Raw genomic sequence first — 23,269 nt, 5'->3', positions numbered from 1 at the left:
GGTTGGGCAGCCCAGGTGGCTCAGCGGTTTAGCGCTGCCTTCAGCTCAGGGCATGATCCTGGAGTACCAGGATCGAGTCCCACGTCAGGCCCCCTGCATGGAGCCTGCTTCTCCCTCTGCCTGTGTCTCTGCCTCTCTCATAAATAAATAAAATTTTTTTAAAAATCTGTGGGTTAACAGTATTCTATTTTTGTCAATTTTCTGGTTTTGATAACTGTATTATAGTTATGTAAGATGTTACAGTGGGGAAGCTAGATGAAGGTACATGCATAAAACTGTACTGTTTTGCAACTTTTCTATTAGGCTAAAATTATTTCAAAATAAAAAAATTTTTAAATGTACAGAGATCCAGGCAGCCCGGATGGCTCAGAGGTTTAGCGCCACCTTCAGTCCAGGGCACGATCCTGGAGACCAGGGATGGAGTCGTGCTTCCTGCATGGAGCCTGCTTCTCCCTCTGCCTGTGTCTGTGTGCCTCTCTCTCTCTCTCTCTGTGTGTGTCTCTCATGAATAAATAAATAAAATCTTAAAAAAATAAATCTTGGGATCCCTGGGTGGCACAGCGGTTTGGCGCCTGCCTTTGGCCCAGGGCGCGATCCTGGAGACCCGGGATCGAATCCCACGTCGGGCTCCCGGTGCATGGAGCCTGCTTCTCCCTCTGCCTGTGTCTCTGCCTCTCTCTCTCTCTGTATGACTATCATAAATAAATAAAAATAAATTTAAAAAAATAAATAAATAAATAAATAAATCTTTAAAAAATAAAAATAAAATAAAATGTACAGAGATCCAAGTACCTGAAGTTGATTGCGATTCTTCTCTATAAGGAAATCTACTTGAAGATCATGTAAATAATAACGAAATGATTTTCCATTCCGATCACAGAATAAGAGAGACTTATTAACAAACTCCTGCAGAATATCTTCAACTTCTTCAGTTTCCATGTCCCAGAGAATACATAACACCTAGAAATCATTTTAAGTATTTAATATACCACAAAACTACAATTACCAGGATTGCAGATAAGGTGTTACACACACAGAGAAATCGTTTTTTTTTTTCTTCTTAAAAATTTTATTGGGGATCCCTGGGTGGCTCAGCGGTTGAGCGCCTGCCTTCGGCCCAGGGCCTGATTCTGGAGTCCCAGGATCGATTCCCACATCGGGCTCCCTGCATGGGGCCTGCTTCTCGCTCTGCCTGTGTCTCTGCCTCTCTCTCTCTGTGTGTCTCTCATGAATAAATAAATAAAATATTTTTTAAAAATGTTTTTATTTATTCATGAGAGACAGAGAGAGAGAGAGAGAGAGAGAGGAAAAGACACAATCCAGCAGAGAAGCAGGCTCCCCACAAGGAGCCCGATGTGGGACTTGTTCCCAGGACCCGGGGATCATGCCCTGAACCAAAGGCAGACACTCAACCATTGAGCCACCCAGGTGTCCCGAGAAAACGTATCTTAAAGCCCTGAGTAACTGTATCTCCATTTCATATGAAGAAGCTCAACTATTCATCAAGATAGAAAAGTCAGATGCTTCTAGAACTGACAAATAAGAAGCTAACCAAGGGACACCTGGTGGCTCAGTGGTTGAGCATCTGCCTTCCGCTCAGAGCATGATCCCAGGGTCCTGGGATCGAGTCCCGCATTGGGCTCCCTGCATGGAGCCTGCTTCTCCCTCTGCCTATGTCTCTGCCTCTCTCTCTACGTCTCTCATGAATAAATAAATAAAAATCTTTTAAAAAAAGGGGGGGGATACTAACCAAACCCTTGATGGAAACTAAGATGAGACTTTTACACTCTCTACACCTCAGTGATATGGATCTTAATCTTCCAATATCCTCTGTAATAACATCCTTGGTACCATATCAAAAGTTACATGCCATAAATATCCAATGACAAGGATTGTTGGTCCTTCTATTACCTTTGTAGGCACCTTAACATCCTTCTGAAGGATGGAAAGATCTGTGTAGTAATCTTTGATGTCCTCTCTGAGCATTTCAACACTTATAGACATGGCTTCATCCAGAGCCTCATAATCATAAAATGAAGATTTCCTTATTCTCTTAAATTGCTTATTCTGAAGTTGCCTGAGGTAGTAATCCCAACGGTTAGGAAAATCACGTAAAAGTGCACCAATTAAAGACACTACAAGAGGAGAACCTAAAAACAAAACAAAGCAACAAAGCCACTATGTTAATACTGTCTAATTTCAAAATTACCACTAAGAGTCACATTACTCTTAAAAAACAATTTCTGTTGCATGTTATCTAAAGCCTTAAAATATGTGTAACTTTTGAATTCACTTTAGATATTTATTCTAAGGAAGCCATTAGAAATAAGAAAGAGGGATGCCTGGGTGGCTCAGTGGCTGAGCATCTGCCTTCAACTCAGGGCGTGATCCCAGGGTCTGAGATCGAGTCCCGCATTGGGCTCCCTGCGGGGAGCCTGCTTCTCCGCCTCTCTCTCTCTCTCATTCTGTGTCTCTCATGAACAAATAAATAAGCCCATAAATAAATAAATAAATAAATAAATAAAGACTTCCTTTAAGGATATTCATCAGAGCATTATTTAAAATAATGAAAAATCCTTCTGCAGCCAATTAAGCCAACTGTGCCCTTTCTCCATGGGCACCCAGCTTGCCATCACTACAAATAGTAGCCTGCTTGCTAGTGTATGCAGCCTGTTGATTGTATGGGTTGCCTAAGGGACCTTGGAGACAGTCCTTTCCAGTGGACTCTGAGGTCTGACCTCATGCCATCTCTAATGTAGGCCATAGGCAGGTATGGAGGGGTGCCTTTGGAAAGCCCTAGGACACAGGAGCCAGGTTCCACATTGGCCAAGTCATTATATCCATCCATACCAAGCTGCAGAACTAGGAGCATGTGATTGAGGCCCTACTCAAGGCCGAGTTCAAGTTCCCTGGTCGCCAGAAAATCCACATTTCCAAGAAGTGGGGCTTTACTAAGTTTAATGCAGACAAATTTGAAGACATGGTGGCTAAAAAGTGGCTCATCCCATGTGGCTGTGGGGTCAAATACATACATTCCTAATTGTAGCCCCTTAGACATATGGGGAGAGCTCTGTACTTATGAGAACCTCGGCACTGCTCCCTCCCTATTCCTGCCCACCAATAAATCCTACTTTGTCAAAAAAAAAAAAAAAAGCAAAAAATGTTAAACAATAACAGAGAAATAACTGAATAAATTGAGGTTACCACAATATTATGCCAATGATAATTTTTTTCAAAAGATACTTAAAGATGTGAGAAAATGTTCAAGATCTGTTATATGAATAGGGCAAGATTCAAATTATTTAACCACTGTAATCCCAATATTTTTTTCAAAGTTTTATATGTCCTAAATGACTGAAATACTCTCATGATGCTAATAATTATCAGATTATGGGTAATTTTTTTCTTTATCATTTCACACACTTTTTAAATGTTTCAGAATGGGGCAAGCATCACCTATATGATGAATACAAATGAAGTGATTTTTTTCTAAGATATTTTTTTAAACTCCATTAACTCCATTGGGGCACCTGGGTGGCTCAGTTGGTTAAGCATCTGACTCTCGGTTTCAGCTCAGGCCATGATCTCAGGGTTGTGAGATCAAGCCCTGTGTTGGGCTCCCCACTGAGTGGAGAGTCAGCTTCCCCTTTCATTCTGCCCCTTCCCCCTTGTGAGTATGTGCATGTACTCTCAAATAAATAAATTTTTTTTAAAGTCAATTAACTCAAAACCAAGTATCTATTGGATGGCAAAGAAGAAAAAACAAGGTCTACTGAAGTATTATTAGCAACAGTGGAAGAAATCTTAAGAGCTGATAGATGGAACTACATAAAATTTTAAATTTTTATATGTCAAATAAATTCTACAAATGAAATTAAAAAGCAGACAAAAAACTAGGGGAAAGTATTTGCAAAAATATGGCCAAGAGCTAAGAGCTTCAATAGTCAGAATGCCTAAAAATCAATTAAACACTTCTATCACAATGAAAAATTGAGTCAAGGATAATTTCTTAAAATGCAGAGAAACCGGTAAAAAATTTAACTTCAAAAAAAAAAAAATTTGGGATCCCTGGGTGGCGCAGCGGTTTAGCGCCTGCCTTTGGCCCAGGGCGCGATCCTGGAGTCCCGGGATCGAGTCCCACGTCGGGCTCCCGGTGCATGGAGCCTGTTTCTCCCTCCTCCTGTGTCTCTGCCTCTTTCTCTCTCTCTCTCTATGTCTATCATAAATAAATAAATAAATCTTTAAAAAAAAAATTTAACTTCACTAATAAAAAATGCAAATTAAGAAGACAACACCAGGGATGCCTGGGTAGCTCACTGGCTGAGCATCTGCCTTTGGCTCAGGCTGTTATCCCGGGGTCCTGGGATCAAGTCCCACATTGGGCTCCCTGCATGGAGCCTGCTTCTCCCACTGCCTATGTCTCTGCCTCTCTCTCTGTGTCTCTCATGAATAAATAAATAAAATCTTTAAAAAAAAAAAAAAAAAGAAGAAGACAACCCAGTTTTTACCTATCAAATTAGAATACTATTTTTATAAAATCCCAACCAAAAAAATGTAAAACTCTGATTCTCACTATATTTTTTATTCTTTGGCAGAAACCATGTCTTCACCTAACCCCGCTCGCTAACGTACTGTGGGTGTTCGTTAAATATTATTTTAATGAATAAATGAATACCATATTATTATTATCTATTTAAAGTGTCAGAGAAGAACCTAAAATATAAAATACTAAAATATTCTACTAAAGTTTCTGGATGTTCATGTGCTAAATTATCACATTCATAAGCTTAATTTACAAAAGAGTAAAATTAGTATCTCTATAATTCTCTCACATACAAAATAAATAACCATACCTTTACATTCTTTTATAATACTATGAGCTTGCTCTGGCAAATCTGCTTTCTTCATATTAACAAAGAGGGACAGAATTTCAAGTCCTTTTTCTTTTCCTAAGTCACTCTCCACAGCGACTATATATTTAGGACCTGCAACAAAATCACAAGATATAGTAATTTACTTTAAATATATTTAAATCTAATCAAATTAAGATATAAAGAAAAAAATTAAGATATAAAGGAAGTAAAAAGCAAGTTAATCCTTACCCATTACTGAATCTGTAACGCTCTTGTCTCTGGTTGTAAGAAGAATCTGACACTGATTGTCAAAAGCTTTTAATATCCAGGAATCCCAAATATCATCCAAGATCAACAGAGACCTAATTTTTAAAAATAGTAATACTAACTTATTAAATTACTAATGACATTTATTATTTTCAACCTCTTTTGGGATGCCTGGGTGGCTCAGTGGTTGAGCATCTGCCTTTGGCTCAGGGCATGATCCAGCAGCCCCAGGATCAAGTCCCATATCAGGCAACCTGCATGGAGCCTGCTTCTCCCTCTGCCTATGCCTCTGCCTCTCTCTGTGTCTCTCATGAATAAATAAATGAAATCTTTAAATAAAAATAAAATTTACAGAATAAAGATGTCTATTTCATGGCTCTTCCTCTTTTCTTTGCTATATTCCTTTCACAATATATTAAATCAAATAAGGAAAACAAATTAGAGATTTTCCTCTCTTCCTATCCCAAAACAACGAAAGCATTTTAAAAGGTAGGAAACCTACAAAAAGAGAATTATGTGTACCATACAGGTGTTAAAAATTGGGGGATCCCTGGGTGGCGCAGCGGTTTGGCGCCTGCCTTTGGCCCAGGGCGCGATCCTGGAGACCCGGGATCGAATCCCACATCGGGCTCCCGGTGCATGGAGCCTGCTTCTCCCTCGGCCTATGTCTCTGCCTCTCTCTCTCTCTCTCTGTGACTATCATAAATAAATAAAAAAAAATTTGAAAAAAATAAAAATTGGTTACCGAGGGCCTTAAAAGAAGTATCCAAGCAATGAGATTTTTCTAATTCACTCTTTAAGCACCAAAAACAAATGAGAACTGGGGTCAGGTTAGCATTAGAATCAATCATTTAACAATGATGATATCTGACCATTTTTTACCTACAAAACCAGCAATTTTGTATTTTCCAACCTAATATAATGCACTAGCAAGAATATTACCTTTCATTTGGTACACTAGTGGGGTTTTTTTTCCATCCATAAATCAGTTTGTTTATTCCTAATGATAAAGAACCTCTGTGCCAATTCTTGATTGGTTTCTCCAAAAACTTTTTTGAACTCAGCAGAACAGATGGAAAATAAATACAACTAAAAGCTGATAGTATAATTACACACTAGCATTTTTATCCTAATGGTACACACTTCTGTACACTACAAAAAAAGATTCTGGTACACATACAGCCTGGAAAATTGCAAAAGTATACACCAAAATGCTGCTGAGAGAGAAATTTAAAAAATGATTTTATAAGCATGGGCTAACATCTGATAGCATTCATAATATTTTCCTAAATAGAAATCACTTTTGCTTTCACAGAGAAAGAAAACAGGAGTAGAGAAAGGATACTGCACAAGAAAAGAGGTTAATATTTAGTAGTCTCGAGGCACCTGGTCTCAGGGCTCAGTCTGTTAAGCTCCCGATTTCTTGATTTCAGCCCAGATCATGATCTCAGGGTTGTGAGATCGAGCCGTGAGTCGGGCTCTGTGCTGGGTGTGGAGCCTGCTTGAGATGCTTTCTCTCCCTCTCCTTCCTTCTGCTCCTTCCCTACCCTCTCTCTTAAAAAAAAAAAAAAAAAAAAAAAGTCATACTTTCAATCCCATTTCCTCCAGAAAAATAGATATTAGTGACTACCAAGGGGAAGGAACAATAACAAGAATCTGGATGGGAAACAAGCCAGAGAGAAAGGAGCTTGTTCTCTATAGTATGCATCCATACAATCACCTAAGAGGCTTTTCCCAAATTACTACTCTCACCCAATATTCTAATATTAATCCCCTTACCAATTTAAAAATTACTGCCATACTCAGCCACTGCTACATACGAAAGTGTACTGCATCATCAGCTGTACCGCGGCATTAAAAATAATTCAGAGCCATTATCTAATTCTCACCCAATTTACTGTTGAACTCCCAAGGAAGGCTTTATTCATCTTTGTACTTGTAGCACTTGACCAAGAACCTGGCACAACACTCAATGTTGGTTAAATGAACCAATGAAAGAATGGGTGTTAGACCATGGAGATCAAAGTGTTGGCTGAATCCCAGGTGATTAACTACTGATGGTTATATTGTTAACCCAAGCAACTAAACTACTGTCTTCCTGCTGGCTAATGAAAACTGAGGAATAGTTGATAACAGTGCCTGGCACATAATTATAATGGTATTTATTGAACAAATTAAACAAAACAAACTCTTGAAGTTCACAGAAGTAGAAGAGTTACATATATGTATGTGTATATATATATTTTCCAACCTAATATAATGCACTACAAGAATATTACCTTTCATTTGGTACACTAGTAGGGTTTTTTTTCCATCCATAAATCAGTTTGTTTATTCCTAATGATAAAGAACCTCTGTGCCAATTTTTGATTGGTTTTATGTATCCCAAAACTAAGACAAAACAAGAGAACGGTCTCATTAAATAAGTAATTATTTTACATTTATTCCATCTCTTGTTCAGTGTTATCCATTAGAAATAACAAATTCAAGGTAAGAAGCTTGCATTTTCTAGCAAAGACCACTCACCAACTCACCTTAAGAAGTACTTCCTGAGCATCTCAGTGGTACTTAAGAGACAATATGGTAGGGAAGATGCAAAGAAAAGTAGCAATTTCAGGCAAGTGGCAGCCACTTTTTAATGTAAGACAAGAGCAGAAAAGGAATGCTTCATTTTTAGATCTCTATTGAACAGCAAGAAAAGACATGATGTTCTCAAAATGTCAGAAGTTAAATTTCATTGGGACTTCACATACCAACTAAATTTGACTATTTGTACCTTGGGTGTTTGCGCAGCATAAGAAGGCGAAGACGGTCTTTAGCTTCTTCAATATTGAGTGGAGGCCTCTGAGAGAAATTCTCATCCTGATCCAACCGTGTGCAAAGATTCTGCAATTTCATCAGAAGCCCAGCTTTGTCTTGTTTCCCAACTGAAACCCAGTGTACACCCCCTGGGAAACAGCCTAGTGAAGAAAAAATAATAAACTTAAGACCTTTGAACAAGAGTCCTCCTTTGAAAGATTTTAATGATAAGTAGCAGATTTGCTCCAATTTTCAATCTCATCCTATCTTCAATTTTTCTTGTTTCAGGGTATAAATTTGCTTGTAGAGTACTGTTGAGCTTTATAACCTGAATCTAAGAAAAGATGAAGATGTAAAGAAACTGAAGTTTAAAGTAAACCTGTTTATCAGCAAAATCTTACCAAACAAAAATTTACAGTCTTAGTCCTATGTCGTCAGCGATCACTGTAGAGCACAGTTTCTCAACCTTAGCACTCCTGAGATTTGGGACTAGATAATTCTTTATTGTATAGAAATTTCCTATGCATTGCAGGATGTTTAACAGTCTCCCCTAGCCTCTACCCACCAGCAGCTAGTAGCATTCCCCTTCCCTGGTTGTGACAACCAAAGATAACTCCAAACATTGTCAAAATCACTTCTGACTGAGAACCACTGATACCAGGAATACATAACTCATTTGTTATGGTTCTCATATAGAAACTAAAAAGGGGCAGCTCGGGTGGCTCAGCGGTTTAGCGCTGCCTTCAGCCCAGGGTGTGATCCTCGAGACCCAGGATCAAGTCCCACGTTGGGCTCCCTGCATGGAGCCTGCTTCTCCCTCTTCCTGTGTCTCTGCCTCTCTCTCTCTCTCTGTGTCTCTCATGAATAAATAAATAAAATCTTAAAAAAAAAAAAAAAAAAGAGGGGATCCCTGGGTGGCTAAGCAGTTTAGTGCTGCCTTCCGCCCAGGGCATGATCCTGGAGTGCCAGGATCGAGTCCCACATCAGGCTCTCTGCATGGAGCCTGTTTCTCCCTCTACCTGTGTCTCTGCCTCTCTATGTCTCTCATGAATGAATAAATAAAATCTCTAAAAAAAAAAAAAAAAAAGAAAGAAAGAAAAGAAAAAAAGAAACTTAAAAGTAAGAATTTAGGTTCAAGTCTGGCTTTACTGCTTACTAGCTATGCAATCTTTAGCAAATCACTTAACCTCACTTTCATTAATGAATAAGACTGTTTACCTTACCTATTTCAGAGTTACTGTGAGAAGTTAGTGATATAACATATGTGAACTTGCTATGTAACAATAAGTAATTAAAACAGACAGGATTGTTAGTCACATGGATCTGAGAGCATCTTGCAAATATTAAGCTTTGAACTAACAGGCACCATATAAGAATGTTCATTACTCTTATTACTATCAACTATTATCATCATCATTGTTAATTAAGTCACTGTATATCATAAAATACATATTTTTACTTACACAGCTTCAAGAGCCAACTTAATCAGTTCCCCACATAGATATAAAAAAATGTAAGAGGGGTCCGTATGTGTAAAATATGGTAAGCAGAAGCATTAGAACATACTAGTCATTAATCGTAAGAATTTATATTATGTGATCATAAATAAGAAAAAGAAAAAGACAGATAAAAGATAAATAAGTTATATCAGAGGGTAATTTATTTACTTATTAATTTTATTCACAAATAAAATTAACTACAAAAATCATTATTTTAGAAGCTTAATCATCCAAAAGATTTATATATATGCGAAGACCTATTTATGACATATTTATTGAATACTATTCTAAGAGTTCTACATATTAACCTATATTTAATACACATACTTAAACTATCAAGCAGACACTATGTTTGTTTTTTTTTTAAGTAGGCTGCACACCCAGCAGGGAGTCCAACCTGGGGTTCAAACTTACAACCTTAGATAAAAACCTGAGCTGAAATCAAGAGTCAGACACTTGACCGAATGAGCCACCAAGACATCCCACAGACACTATTATTACCCCCATTATACAGAGGAGGAAACTGAGGTATATAAAGGTTGAGTAATTTGTCCAAGGTTACACAGATAATAAAGCATAGCTGGGATTCAAACCTCCAGCACCAAAGCTCAACTCCTAAACTATTGTGCCTCAAGGATATTCACTGCAGCGTTGTTTGCAGCAGGAAAAAGAAACAACCTGCAATGTCCATGTTAATCCACTTCTTCACAAGCCTGAGGCAAGCCCAACTGAGGCAGGAGAAAACCTTATATATAAATGAGGCTGTCTGACATTTTAGTTATTACTGAAATTCGACTGTTGGAATGCAAACTGGTACAGTCACTGTGGAAAACAGTATGGAAAGTCCTCAAAAAGTTAAAAACTACCCTATGATCCATCAACGGCTCTATTTATCCAAATACAGAAACAGTAATTCAGAGGTGCCTGGGTGGTTCAGCCAGTTAAGCATCTGCCTTTGGAAAGTACCTAGGTGGCTCAGTGGTTAGAGCGTCTGCCTTTGGCTCAGGTAGTGATCCTGGGGTTCTATAATCAAGTCCCATGTCAGGCTCCCTGCAGGAAGCCTGCTTCTCTCTCTGCCTATGTCACTACCTGTCTCTCTCTGTGTGTCTCATGAATAAATAAATAATTTTTTTTTTAATTAAAAAGCATCTGCCTGGGGATCCCTGGGTGGCGCAGCGGTTTGGCGCCTGCCTTTGGCCCAGGGCGCGATCCTGGAGACCCGGGATCGAGTCCCATGTCAGGCTCCCGGTGCATGGAGCCTGCTTCTCCCTCTGCCTGTGTCTCTGTCTCTCTCTCTCTCTGTGACTATCATAAATAAATAAAAATTTAAAAAAAAAAAAAAAAAAAAAAAAAAAAAAAAAAAAAAGCATCTGCCTTTGGCTCAGGTCATAATCCTGGGGTTCCAGGATTGAGCCTGCTTCTCTCTCTCTCTGCATCACCACCCCCCCAACCCCACTCATGTTCTCTCTTGCTATCTCTCTCTCAATAAATAAAATCTTTAGGGATGCCTGGGTAGTTCAGCAGTTGAGCCTATGCTTTTGGCTTGGGGTGTGATCCCAGTTCTGGGATTGAGTCCCACATCGGGCTCCTTGCAGAGAGCCTGCTTCTCCCTCTGCCTGTGTCTCTGCCTCTGTGTAGTCTCATGAAAAATAAATAAATAAAATCTTTAAAAAATAAAACAAAAAAATCTTAAAAAAAAAAAAGTAATTCAAAGATATACATGCACCCCTATATTTATGGCAGAATTGTTTAGAATAGCCAAGATATGGAAGTAGCTGAAGTGTCCATCAATTAATGAATGGATAAAGAAGATGTGGTATATATACACAATGGAATATTATTCTTTCATAAAAAAATAAAATCTTATCATTTGCAATGACATGGATGGAGCTAGAAAATACAATGCTAAGTGAAATAAATCAAAGACAAATACTACAGGATTTCACCCATATGTGGAATTTAAGAAACAAATAAGCAAAAGGAAAAAAAGAAAGAAACAAACCAAGAAACTGACTCTTAACTACAGAAAACAAACTGATAGGGTGCCTGTCTCCCTGGCCCTTCCCCTACTCACATGCATTTTCCCTCTCTCTTTCCCCTAATAAATAAATAAATCTTTCCAAAAAACTAGATTGTTTTTAAAACTCAAAATGACCTGGGGACTCTGAACCTGTAAAAGAAACAGCACCAGGGAAGTTTTAAACAGGCAATAGGGGAAAAAAGTTTTTTATGATTACACCCTACAAACTTCAATGCAATGGTTATACATCCACTAAGCTAAATCTAACTTGTAAATTTGCCAAGGTTTATGATTATGAACTTAAATCGGAACTCAGTTGGGTGATTTTCTCCAGTAAAGAGGAAGCAAGTAATAGTCTGGGTGAAGAAATGAGGAATAAGCAAGTAACTGTTCAGATGAAGCAATAGGGAGTAAGCAATTAGATTCCGTCTCCTAGCATAGAGAAGGAAGCAGCATTTACCCAAGTAAGAAACTAAAGGACCAAGAGCATGTGCAAAGAAGCAACTGAATAATGAGTGATAAAAACCTGAGTGTAAGAAGGGGCTGATGGGATAAACAGTGCAGTTATTAGGGAATGAAGGAGTAAGTCTTGATAGGTCAGAAAACTGTAGTAGTGAACTTGAATAGAATTAAGTGGAGGTAGGCAAAAAGTAGAACATTGAGATTTCAAAAGTGGTACCACTTCTGGTATTGGCAAGGACAAGGGCCAACCGGTGATAAGGAAGTACCTGGATAAAGGGAAGTAATGAAAATGGTCACTGCAGATAAAGACATCAAGCAACTGAGAGGCTAAGGTTTTGGATGATTCATTCACATAAATATGGTTATCTTACTAAGAGTGTCAACAGAAGAGCTTAAATTTATAACTAAGAACTCCAATAATCAATGAATAAGAGCAATATCATAACTAGGAAAGATCAGAGAAATGAACCTCAAAAGACAAAGACTAGTTGGAAAAGGGATTACTAATGTTCTGGACGAGGCAATAGAAAAGCAAGGACAACATCCACCTATTTCCTGGTGCTGAGGTACGTAGGATATAAAGGAAAAAAATCTCCACACCACGGAAGAAGGCTACAGAGAATGTGGTATCTTTTGGAAATTACCCAATTTCAGATAAGGCAAGGACATAAACATTCCAAGAACAAGTTGATAAAATAGAGTTTCCTGACCACAGAGGAGGAAATCTAGAGGGTAAGACAGAAAAGACTGGGAATGAAAGAAGACCGAGATCAGAAATGACAAATGACAGTGTACTAAGTAGTAACGGCCTGAGAATCTAAAAGGTAACAAATGACCAGGAATTCTGCAGTAACTACCGTAAAGATAGTGCTGTGGAGCACAGTTTGATCATCAGGGAAAGCTTCCGGAAGTTCCCTTAGACTTCCTTCAGTGTAAGTAATATTTATGAAACAGTAAATCTCTGAGGTTTCCCTTAGTGTTAAGCCTGTGTTCTGTGCATGCACAGGTTTATAAATGCACAGGAAACAGGAAAAAAGCTTGGAAAAATTCACTCAACTGTTCACCACAATGACCTCTGTTGAAGGATTTAGAATTTAGGAGAAAGGGAAGGGCAGGTGAAAAGAATTTTTACTTCTTTTTAAATGAAAAAACTGTATTTGTTATATTTTAAGATTTTAAGTAATCTCTATACCCGACATGGGGCTCAAACTTATAACCCCAAGATCAAGAGTCACATGCTCTACGGACTGAGCCAGCCAGGCACCCCTATTTTTGTGATATTTAAACAAATTTTAAAGTACCTGTTGCTGCTCCTAAGGTTTTGTGGTGATTTTTTTTTTTTAATGTGTGCATCCTACTTAAAATTTCTTAAAAATCAGGGCACCTGGATGGCTCAGTTAAGTGTCTGATTCTTGATCCCAACTCAGGTCTTGATCTCAAGAGTCATGAGTTCAAGTCCCACAAGGGTGTAGAGTTTATTTTTAAAAAATGAAAGAAAAAGAAACATACACAATAAAAATAAAACACTGCTAGCTTTACAAAGAAAGGTGAAGAAACCAAATGACCAACTGACCTGCAAATATCCTACTGACACAATATGATAGTTAAATGCTAAGTATTAATTCCACATTTCAGAAAAAATGTAAACATCTTGATTACGGGCACAAGAGGGAGCAATTTAGCCTTGAATGAGGCTTATACCTGTAATTCAGAGAAACTTATTTACAGAAAAATTGCCTTTAATCAGAGAAAATTAACCTCCTCATCCTACTTTCATGTGTGACTTATCCTGACAGCAATTAAACATTTAATAGAATCAAAGAAATCTTGGGAAGGACAGAAAAAACAGACAGCCTTTGGAGAAAGCTTCCATACTTTAGAAACTCAGCACAAAAATAACAGTGTCAACAGTTTAAAACATGAACTCTTCACAATTCCTTTATACCCCCCAAAATAAATAAAGGGTTGAACACCCAAAAAGGAAACTGGGTTACTAAAAATGTATGGGCATAAATACTTAAGAACTTAATTTTTTTTTAATTTTACCAAATACCATACTAAGAACAAAACTTCTGCAGAAATCACAGTTTTAATGAAGTTTATAAACTTTAGTTATTTACACTTTCAAAAGAAAAACAAGGTTTTGTACTACAATTAAATGGCAAAAATTCAGTGCTCCTATAAAGTAGAAGTGTGCTCCAGAGATTAAAATTTATCTTTAGAAATTGATTTTAAATTTAAAAAAATTATATTTAGGAAAGTATCTACTCTTTAACTAGTGGATATACTAAAACAGAATCCAAAAACATTAATGATTAAATATGAATGCTAAGATTGTAACAGGACTACTTAAGCAAAATTCAAGAAGCACAAATTAGAAGACACAAAAATTCATTGATTTAACTATATCAGAATTAAAAATTTCTGTTCAAGACATCCAGGACAAAGTTAATAGAAACAAATAAAAAGATGTTTATATAGTCTAAAACCAACAAGGCCTAATATCTAAAATATAGAAGAAACTCCTAGAGAGCAATGAGAAAAAGATGAAAATCTCAATGGAAAAACAAATGACACTAAGAAATTTTAAAAAGGAAACCTGGGTGATCCCTGGGTGGCTCAGTGGTTTAGCGCCTGCCTTTGGCCCAGGACGTGATCCTGGAGTCCCAGGATCAAGTCCCCCGTCGGGTTCCCTGCATGGAGCCTGCTTCTTCCTCTGCCTATGTCTCTGCCTCTCTCTCTCTCTCGCTCTGTGTGTCCCTCATGAATAAATAAATAAAATCTAAAAAAAATAAAAATAAATAAAAATAAAAAGGAAACCTGGGATGCCTGGGTGGCTCAGCAGTTGAGCGCCTGGCTTCAGCCCAGAGCGTGATCCTGGAGCCCCAGGATCAAGTCCCACATCAGCCTCCCTGCATGGCGCCTGCTTGTGTCTCTGCCTCTCTTTTTCTCTCTCTCTGTCTCTCATGAATAAATATATCTTTAAATAAAAACAAAAAAAGGTTGAAAATAGAGCTACCTACAACCCAGCAATTGCACTCCTGGGTATTTACCCCAAAGATACAAATGTAATGGTCCCAAGGGGCACATGCACACCAATGTTTATAGCAGCAATGTCCACAATAGCTGAACTATGGAAAGAGCCCAGATGTCCTCTAACAGATGAACAGAACTAGAGGATATTATGCTAAGTGAAATAAGTCAATCAGAGAAAGACAATTATCATATGATCTTACTCATGTGGAATTTAAGAAACAAAACAGATCATAGAGGAAGAGAGGGAAAAATAAAACAAAATGCAATCAGAGATGGAGACAAACCATAAGAGACTCTTACTCATAGGAAATAAACGGAAGGTCACTGGAGGGGGGAGAGGAGGGGACAGGGTAACTGGGGTGATGGACATTAAGGAGGGCATGTGATGTAATGAGCACTGGGTGTTACATAAGAATCACTGACATCTACCTCTGAGACCAATTATATATGTTAATTAATTGAATTTAAATAAAATTTTAAAATTTTTTTCTCACTTCTATAAAAGTTCAACCCAGGGTCAGCCTGGGTGGCTCAGCAGTTTAGCGCTGCCTTCGGCCCAGGGTGTGATCTTGGAGACCCGGGATCGAGTCCCATGTTGGGCTCCCTGCTTGGAGCCTGCTTCTCCCTCTGCCTGTGTCTCTGCCTCTCTTTCTCTCTGTATCTCTCATGAATAAATAAATAAAATCTTAAAAAAACAAAAAAAGTTCAACCCAGCTTTGCTGGGGCAGCAGAGTTGGAGACAATCTATGTATCTATTAGCTAGGGAAATGAATAATGATAAAATGTGCTGGATGTATATCCCATGTAAGGCAGCCATCAGGTGTAACAAGATGTGCAGCCAGCAGGGATAAATCTTAAAAACAGTATCAAGAGGGGATCCCTGGGTGGCTCAGCAGTTTAGCGCCTGCCTTCAGAAGCCCGGGGCGTGATCCTGGAGACCCGGGATCGAGTCCCACGTCCGGCTCCCTGCGTGGAGCCTGTTTCTCCCTCTGCCTGTGTCTCTGCCTCTCTTTCTCTCTGTCTCTCATGAATAAATAAATAAAATCTTTAAAAAAAAAAAAAAACAACAGTATCAAGAGAGTTAAGAAACAATAAAATAATTATAACATTTATGCAAATTTACAATATCTGCCCAAATGTTTTACAAGAAAACATACATAAATATATTAGAAGGAACACCTATGGTGAAGTGGGATATTGTGATATTATTTGGTCTTCATCACTATTCCTGGCACACTGCTATAAAACCCTTGTAATTTCCCAAATAAGAGCCATAGGGGCACTTTTTACAATATTTAATTTTGTTTCCAGTTCCTGAAATATTTCTGGAGCTATAAAAGTTAAATTATTATTATTATAAAAAGCCTCTTTTAACCACACTTGAGTTTATGTTAATCAAGTTGTTTTTGGAAAGCCTTGATATAAGCTAAGGATGGGGACTGTTGCCATACAGACAGTTGGAACTTTCAGCCCCATGCCCCAGAGCTCTCAGACCTTTAGGGAAGGAAGTGAGGCTAAAGACTGAATTCAATCACCAAGGGTCAATGATTCAATCAGTTTTTGTAATGAAGCCTCTCAAAACCAGGGTACAGAGAGCTTCCGGGATGAAGATGTGGAGACAGTGGTACATTAGAGAGGGCATGGAAGCTCTGCACCCCTTCCCATATACTTTGCCTTATGCACCTCTTCCATTTGGCTGTTACTGAGTTATATCCTTTTATAATAAATCAGTAATGTAGTAAGTAAAATGTTTTCCTGATGGGATCCCTGGGTGGCGCAGCGGTTTGGCGCCTGCCTTTGGCCCAGGGCGCGATCCTGGAGACCCGGGATCGAATCCCACATCGGGCTCCCGGTGCATGGAGCCTGCTTCTCCCTCTGCCTGTGTCTCTGCCTCTCTCTCTCTATCATAAATAAATAAAATAAAATAAAAAATTAAAAAATATATATATATGTTTAAAAAAAAAATGTTTTCCTGAGAAAGCCACTCTAGCAAATAAATCAAATCCAAGGAGAGCAAACCTCCAATCTATAGCCATTTGGTCAGATGCATAGGTAACAACCTGGACTTGTGATTGATTATCTGAAGGGTGGGAGGGGGAGCAGGAGAGCAACCTTGAAAGACTGAACCCTTACACTGTGGGCTCCATCACTATCTCCATATACACAGTGTCAGAATTGAACTAAATTGTAGGATACCCAGCTAGTCTTGAAGAAAGAATTACAGGATGTATGGAAAACCTACATATCTATTGTCAGGAATGAAGCAGTGCTGTAGTTGTGGACAGGAGACACATTGGAAAAGTGTGTCTTTCCTTAGGGGGGAAAGGAAAATGAGAATAAGAAATTCTTAAAAGGAAACATACACAGGAGGAAGTTAAGGCTTATGCAAACCCAATATGGTACTAGCTGTTAACTAAGGCATGATTAACTTAATCCTTTGTATGTGAGATCTCACAAAAGAACATGAGAGATATTAAGCTCACTAGGTACTGGACAACTGCTAGTATCTCAAAACAAAGTGGTTAAAAATCTATTGTGAGTGACTCCTGGGTGGCTCAGTGGTTGGGCGTCTGCCTTCTGCTCAGGGCATGATCCTGGGGTCCTGGGATCGAGTTCCACATCGGGCTTCTCCCTTGCCTATGTCTCTACCTCTCTCTCTGTGTCTCTCATAAACAAATAAATAAAATCTTAAAAAAAAAAAATCTGAGACCACAATTTATACTATGATTCCTGGATAATTTTAAGTTGTTGATCAATTTAACCTCTAAAATTGAAAACTCACCCCAATAATCTTGAGTGGTTTAAACTGAGGGCATACTCTCAATCTTTAAATTACTGTTATAAATACATTTTTTAAAGGAAATTCATCATAATATTCGAAGAAAAATCCATTTCTTCACACTAAAAGAACTTAAACCAATTTTTATCCTGAAACACCTTGGTGATCAACTTTGCAGTAGAATATTAGTGAGTGAATTTATAAGTATTAAAATAAATCATTAGCCCTAAGACTGGCATGGAACTGAATTCCAAAAAACCTCTCTCATTACAAAGAGAAAAAACCATGGAATCAGGCATACTCTGACAAAAGTATGATTAACACCACTGACAAGAGCTGTGAAGTACAAACTAAAGCCCAAGTGAATAAAACAGACGTGCCCTAGCCTCCATATTTCTAAATCTCTTAAAGGCTTATTATTTATTACATCATTTTGTCATCTCATCATAAAATCTCTTAACTGCTGATTATGTACTGTAAACAAAAAAGTTATTAACTAGAATTCAGGAACTAGCTTTAAATTCCCCTTGAAGTCACTAATGAATAGAGGCAACTGAAGACTGATATAGTTGTGTAACTCTTCCCAGTGAATACCCTGAGAAGCCACCAGATTTACTAAGGTCAGCAGTACACCTGACAAATGTCCTAAATGCTCTTCTGCACAGTATGCCCTTCCCCATCCCAGTATCTACCCAATACCCTCCCATCTTCCCTACTCTCCCATTCCTAGTCTGCCTGGAAAACTTCTATTATTCCTCCAAACTCCAGCTAAAATGTCATGTCATTCAGGAAGCCTGTCCTGTTCATCCTCTTCCCCCAGACATAACATTTCCTTTGCTATAACTTTGTACCACATACTATTTCTACCACTCAATTTATCACATATAATTTGTTCACATGCCTGTCTGCTCTACTTGACTATGAATAAATTTCTTAGATGCATAGACTGGGGCCTTCTTTTTTTTTTTTTTTTTTTTGGGGGGGGGCCCTCTTTTTTTGCCAACCTCCATAGTAGGCTCTCAAACATTTACTGAATACATGAATATCCAAAGCAAGAAAAGACAGTCATTAGATGGCAAATGAATCTATAAAGCCTATCAGCAGGAGCGTCTACCTGGCTGGCTGTAGACCATGGGACTCTTGATCTCAGGGCTGTCAGTTGGAGCCCCATACTGGGTATAAAGATTACTTAAAAAATAAATAAAGCCTATCCTCAAAAACTCATTAGTTGCTATAGTCAACTCCCATTTTTTTCTCTTTCTTGGTGATTACATATAAGATAGACAAATTACTATAAAGATTTGTAAAGATAAGCAACTGATAGAATTACAGAAATGGAATTAATAGTTTAATACAAGATGCCAAATACATGGGAGAATCACCCAGTAGGAGAATCATTAATGGAACTGAGTTCCCAAAAGCCTCCTTCTCCACAACACTCAACTAAAAGAAGAGCATTAAGTCTAATATTTCCTAAAAGGGAGGGATATAAGCTAAACAACTTTTGAAGATCCTTTTCAACTCCACAATCCCAGGGGCACCCAGCTGGCTCATTCGGTAGAGCATGCAATTCTTGATCTTAGAGTCGTGAGTTCAAACTCCACAATGGATGTAAAGCTTACTTAAAATCAACTCCATAGGGATCCTTGGGTGGCGCAGCGGTTTGGCGCCTGCCTTTGGCCCAGGGCGCGATCCTGGAGACCCGGGATCGAATCCCACATCGGGCTCCCGGTGCATGGAGCCTGCTTCTCCCTCGGCCTATGTCTCTGCCTCTCTCTCTCTCTCTCTCTCTGTGACTATCATAAATAAATAAAAAATTAAAAAAAAAAAAATCAACTCCATAATCCCCTCTAATTATTAAGATACAAGGGAACTAGTTTCAATCTAGTGATAACAAGTACCATCTGATAATATATGAATTTATTAGCCTGGTTAGCCAAGCCTCATTGTGACAGGCTCAGTACAAAATAAATTCCAAATGTAATCATGCCTGTGGTAAGCCGAATAACAGCCCCTAGAAGATGTTCACATCCCAAACCAAAGAACTTATGTTACCTTACATAGCAAAAAAAGACTTTGCAGATGCAATTAAATTAAAGATTTGGGGATGAGATTATCCTAGATTGGGATCCCTGGGTGGCGCAGCGGTTTAGCGCCTGCCTTTGGCCCAGGGCGCGATCCTGGAGACCCGGGATCGAATCCCACATCGGGCTCCCTGCATGGAGCCTGCTTCTCCCTCTGCCTATTGTCTCTGCCTCTCTCTCTCTCTCTCTGTGTGTGACTATCATGGAATAAATAAATAAAATCTTTAAAAAAAAAGAGAGAGATTATCCTAGATTACCCAAAGGCCCCAGAAGAGAGAGGCAAATACGTGAGAATCAGAGAGAGAGATGTGATGACAGAAGCAAAGTTCAGAAACAGAGAAAAAGATCTGAAGATGCTATTATGTATTGCCAGCTTGAGAATGGAAGAAGGGACCATGAGTCTAGAAATGTAGGCTACCTCTAAAAGCTAGAGAATGTAAGGAGAAGGATTTTCCCTAAAGCCTCCAAAAGAACTCAGTCCTGCTGGGATCCCTGGGTGGCTCAGCACTTTGGCACCTGCCTCCGGCCCAGGGAGTGATTCTGGAGTCCCAGGATGGAGTCCCATGTTGGGCTCCTTGCATGGAGCCTGCTTCTCCTTCTGCCGGTGTCCCTGCCTCTCTCTCTCTCTCTCTCTCATGAATGGGTGATTAAAATCTTTAAAAAAAAAAAAAAAAAAAGGAACTCAGCCCTGCTAACACCTTGACTTTAACCCAGTAAGAACTACTCTGATTTCCCAAATTGTACAATAATAAATTTGTGTTGTTTTATGTCACCAAATTTTTCATAATTTGTTACAACAGCGATAGGAAACTATTATCATGCCTAAAGAATAACTCCTTAGGCAGCAACATATGTTAATCAAACTTACCATCTAAGAAAAAATGATCTCGAACAGCTTCTGCAGCTAAAACAGACTTCCCACAACCTGCCATTCCATATATGACAACCCATCCTGGTTCATCACTTAGTTTGAATAGGTTCTGACGAATTGCATTCACCAGCTTCTTCCTGGTAACAAAAACAACTGGCCTCTGTGGCACTCCACCCTCACACAGGACTGTCTTCACTGAAATCCAAAAGACAACCAGTATGAACAAACAGAACTTTGAAATGGCTACTCAAGTCATACCATAAAATAACAAAAGAAAGCAAGGCTGAGGCTTTACCCTCAGAACTTCCAAGAGAAGAAAATGTGGCTAGCATACTAACTTCAATGTTCTTATTTCTCGGAACATAACAAAAACAAACATAAATTTTTCAAGATGACTACTAACAATGCAAGGCTCCATCTATATCTGCCCTTATACACTCTATTCTTCCCTGATTCTCCTATCTCTTTTTCTTATATTGAAAACTAGAAAGGAGGGTGTAAAGGAAAGAATATGGGACTCCTTTCAAGAACACAGATTTCTAAAGATTCTTATTCTTTCCTATGCATGCACTCAATAAATACAGAATTAGAGAAGAGCTTAAAGGCCTCAAAGCTGCCTTTTTAATCTCTAAAAACGCCCAGTAGACAGCTCACCGGGCAAGAAAAATGTGAGAGTTAACACAGGTGCAAATAAAAACTTCAATTGGAAAACAAAACTAATTTCTTCACATGCATTTTCAGTAAACTAATCATAACCAACCTCTTCAACAGACTCCATTTACATTAAGACAAAACTACAGCTACATTGCTATTGTGACACCAAATGTTGTAGAAGACATGGATACAAACCATGTGAAGTTATTCCACCAACTGAATCTTTGCCACCGTTGGAAGAAGAGATGACAGGAATGCCACTATGGAGAAGGGCAGCAAGATCTTTATACCCTTCATGTATCAGAGCATTGTAGAATGATATGTAGGAATAATTATCTTTTTTAAGTATTGTTTTAATTAGCAGAGCTGCTCGTTGCTGTTGAGTGGGCTAAAAAAAAATAAATATACCACAAAGAATATGTTTGCAACATAAACTAGTAGAGACCAGTGCAAGTTCTGAAATAAAATTAAGAAAATTTTTAAAACTCAAATAATTATATCGAATATTTTTAAATAAAAAGTAGAAAGAAAAAAGTTTTATAGCACAGACTTCCTCAGAGGGTTTTACCTCATTTTTTACTTTTTCCTCCTCTGATATTGTTAAAACTCCGTCATTAATCATACGATCCATGATGTAGGACGTTTTGATGTCCTTTTCCAAGGCTTCTCTATATTGAAGCAAACAGTTTCGAGCTTTTGCATCCATCCTCCCTTGAATTTTTCTCTGTCAACCATGAGCTATGGGGAAAACATCAAAATATTTGTCAGGGCAATCAAGATATCAAAGGATGTGAGAGGCACCTAGATGGCTCAGTTGGTTAAGCATCTGCCTTCAACTCAGGTCATGATCCCAGGGCCCTGGGATCAAGCCCCACATAAGGCTCCCTGCTCAGTGGAGAGCCTACTTCTCTCTCTTCCTCTGCTGCTCCCCTACTTGTGTACTCTCTGTCAAGTAAATAAAATCTTAAAAAAAATTTTGTTGGGACGGCTGAGTGGCTCAGCAGTTGAGCGCCTGCCTTTGGCTCAGGGTGTAATCCCAGATTCCCAGGTTGAGTCCATCGGGTTCCTTGCATTGAGCCTGCTTATCTCTCTGCCTGTGTCTCTGCCTCTCTCTCTGTGTCTCTCATGAATAAAAAAAAAAAAAGAAAAGAAAAGAAAAGATGTGTAACCTCACTGGTAATTAAGAAATAAAAATTTTTTTGCAAAGATTTTTAAAAATGCACAAAACCCAATGCTTTCAAAGGTGTGACAAAGGTCCCTGCATGGCTCAGTTGGTTAACTGTCTGCCTTTGGCTCAAGTCCTGATCCCAAGGTCCTGGGATCGAGTTCCACTCTGGGCTCACTGCTCTGCAGGGAGCCTGCTTCTCCCTCCCTCTCATTAATAAATAAATAAAATCTTAAAAAAAAAAAGTGTGACAAAATGAGTTTTCATATGCACTACTTGAGAAGAGCACAAAACGTATGAAACTTTTCTGGAAGGCAATATACTAAAGATATAAAAGCATTTAAAGGGATTTCTCTAACCCAGAAATCCCACTTCTAGAAACTTACCTTAAGGAGACATTCACATATGTAGGCAAAAATATCCACAAAAAGAGTTAAGAGGGGTACCCAGCTGGCTCAGTTAATAGAGCATGTGACTCTTGATCTCAGGGTCATGAGTTCAAACCCCACACTGGTCATGGAGTTTACTTTAACAAAAAAAAAAAAACAAAAAAAAATTTAACAGAGAATGTTCAGGTAAAAAAAAAGATGAAAACAACCTAAATGCCCACCTTTCTGAGTATGGATTAAAAATTAGAATATGTATGTAAAATGGAATATTAGATAACCATTTAAAATAAGACACATCTCAGGGCACCTGGGTGGGCTTAGTCGGTTAAGCATCTGCCTTCAGCTCAGGTCACAATCCTGGGGCCTTGGGATAAAGCCCAATATCACGCTT

General features: G+C 38.5%; 2 protein-coding genes and 1 non-coding gene across 22 annotated transcripts in view; 2 read left to right on the top strand and 1 right to left on the bottom strand.

Annotated features, from left to right (window-relative positions):
* APAF1 (apoptotic peptidase activating factor 1) overlaps positions 1-23,269 on the bottom strand; it is a 146,052-nt gene that overhangs the window by 117,975 nt on the left and 4,808 nt on the right. For 17 of the 20 annotated variants that reach the window (XR_005370661.1, XR_005370660.1, XR_005370663.1 and 14 more), the window contains exons 3-10: positions 21,893-22,062; positions 21,520-21,712; positions 20,668-20,865; positions 7,897-8,080; positions 5,103-5,215; positions 4,854-4,985; positions 1,912-2,150; positions 793-960 (exon numbers count right to left, since the gene is read on the bottom strand). Coding sequence is in view for 11 of the 20 variants with exons in the window: in XM_038558766.1 (XP_038414694.1) it covers positions 793-960; positions 1,912-2,150; positions 4,854-4,985; positions 5,103-5,215; positions 7,897-8,080; positions 20,668-20,865; positions 21,520-21,712; positions 21,893-22,030 (1,365 nt within the window). In the remaining 9 variants the exon portion in view is untranslated. Of the gene's footprint in view, positions 1-792; positions 961-1,911; positions 2,151-4,853; positions 4,986-5,102; positions 5,216-7,654; positions 7,695-7,896; positions 8,081-20,667; positions 20,866-21,519; positions 21,713-21,892; positions 22,063-22,875; positions 23,016-23,269 lie in introns of those variants that run through there. The other 3 variants (XM_038558760.1, XM_038558765.1, XM_038558768.1) reach the window with 3 other exon arrangements.
* LOC119869422 lies at positions 2,580-2,712 on the top strand. Its single transcript, XR_005370994.1, has one exon. It is a non-coding gene; the product is annotated as a small nucleolar RNA SNORA70 (small nucleolar RNA).
* The window catches only part of LOC119869395 (translation initiation factor IF-2-like), a 6,267-nt gene continuing 5,055 nt past the window's right edge, over positions 22,058-23,269 (top strand). Inside the window, exon 1 of the mRNA XM_038559171.1 lies at positions 22,058-22,114. Within this exon, the coding sequence (XP_038415099.1) occupies positions 22,058-22,114 (57 nt within the window). The remainder of the gene's footprint in view (positions 22,115-23,269) is intronic.

This window comes from Canis lupus, chromosome 15, assembly GCF_011100685.1.
Source record: "Canis lupus familiaris isolate Mischka breed German Shepherd chromosome 15, alternate assembly UU_Cfam_GSD_1.0, whole genome shotgun sequence".
NCBI classification, from domain to species: Eukaryota; Metazoa; Chordata; class Mammalia; order Carnivora; family Canidae; genus Canis; species Canis lupus.
This window is presented reverse-complemented; position numbering and strand designations above follow the sequence as displayed.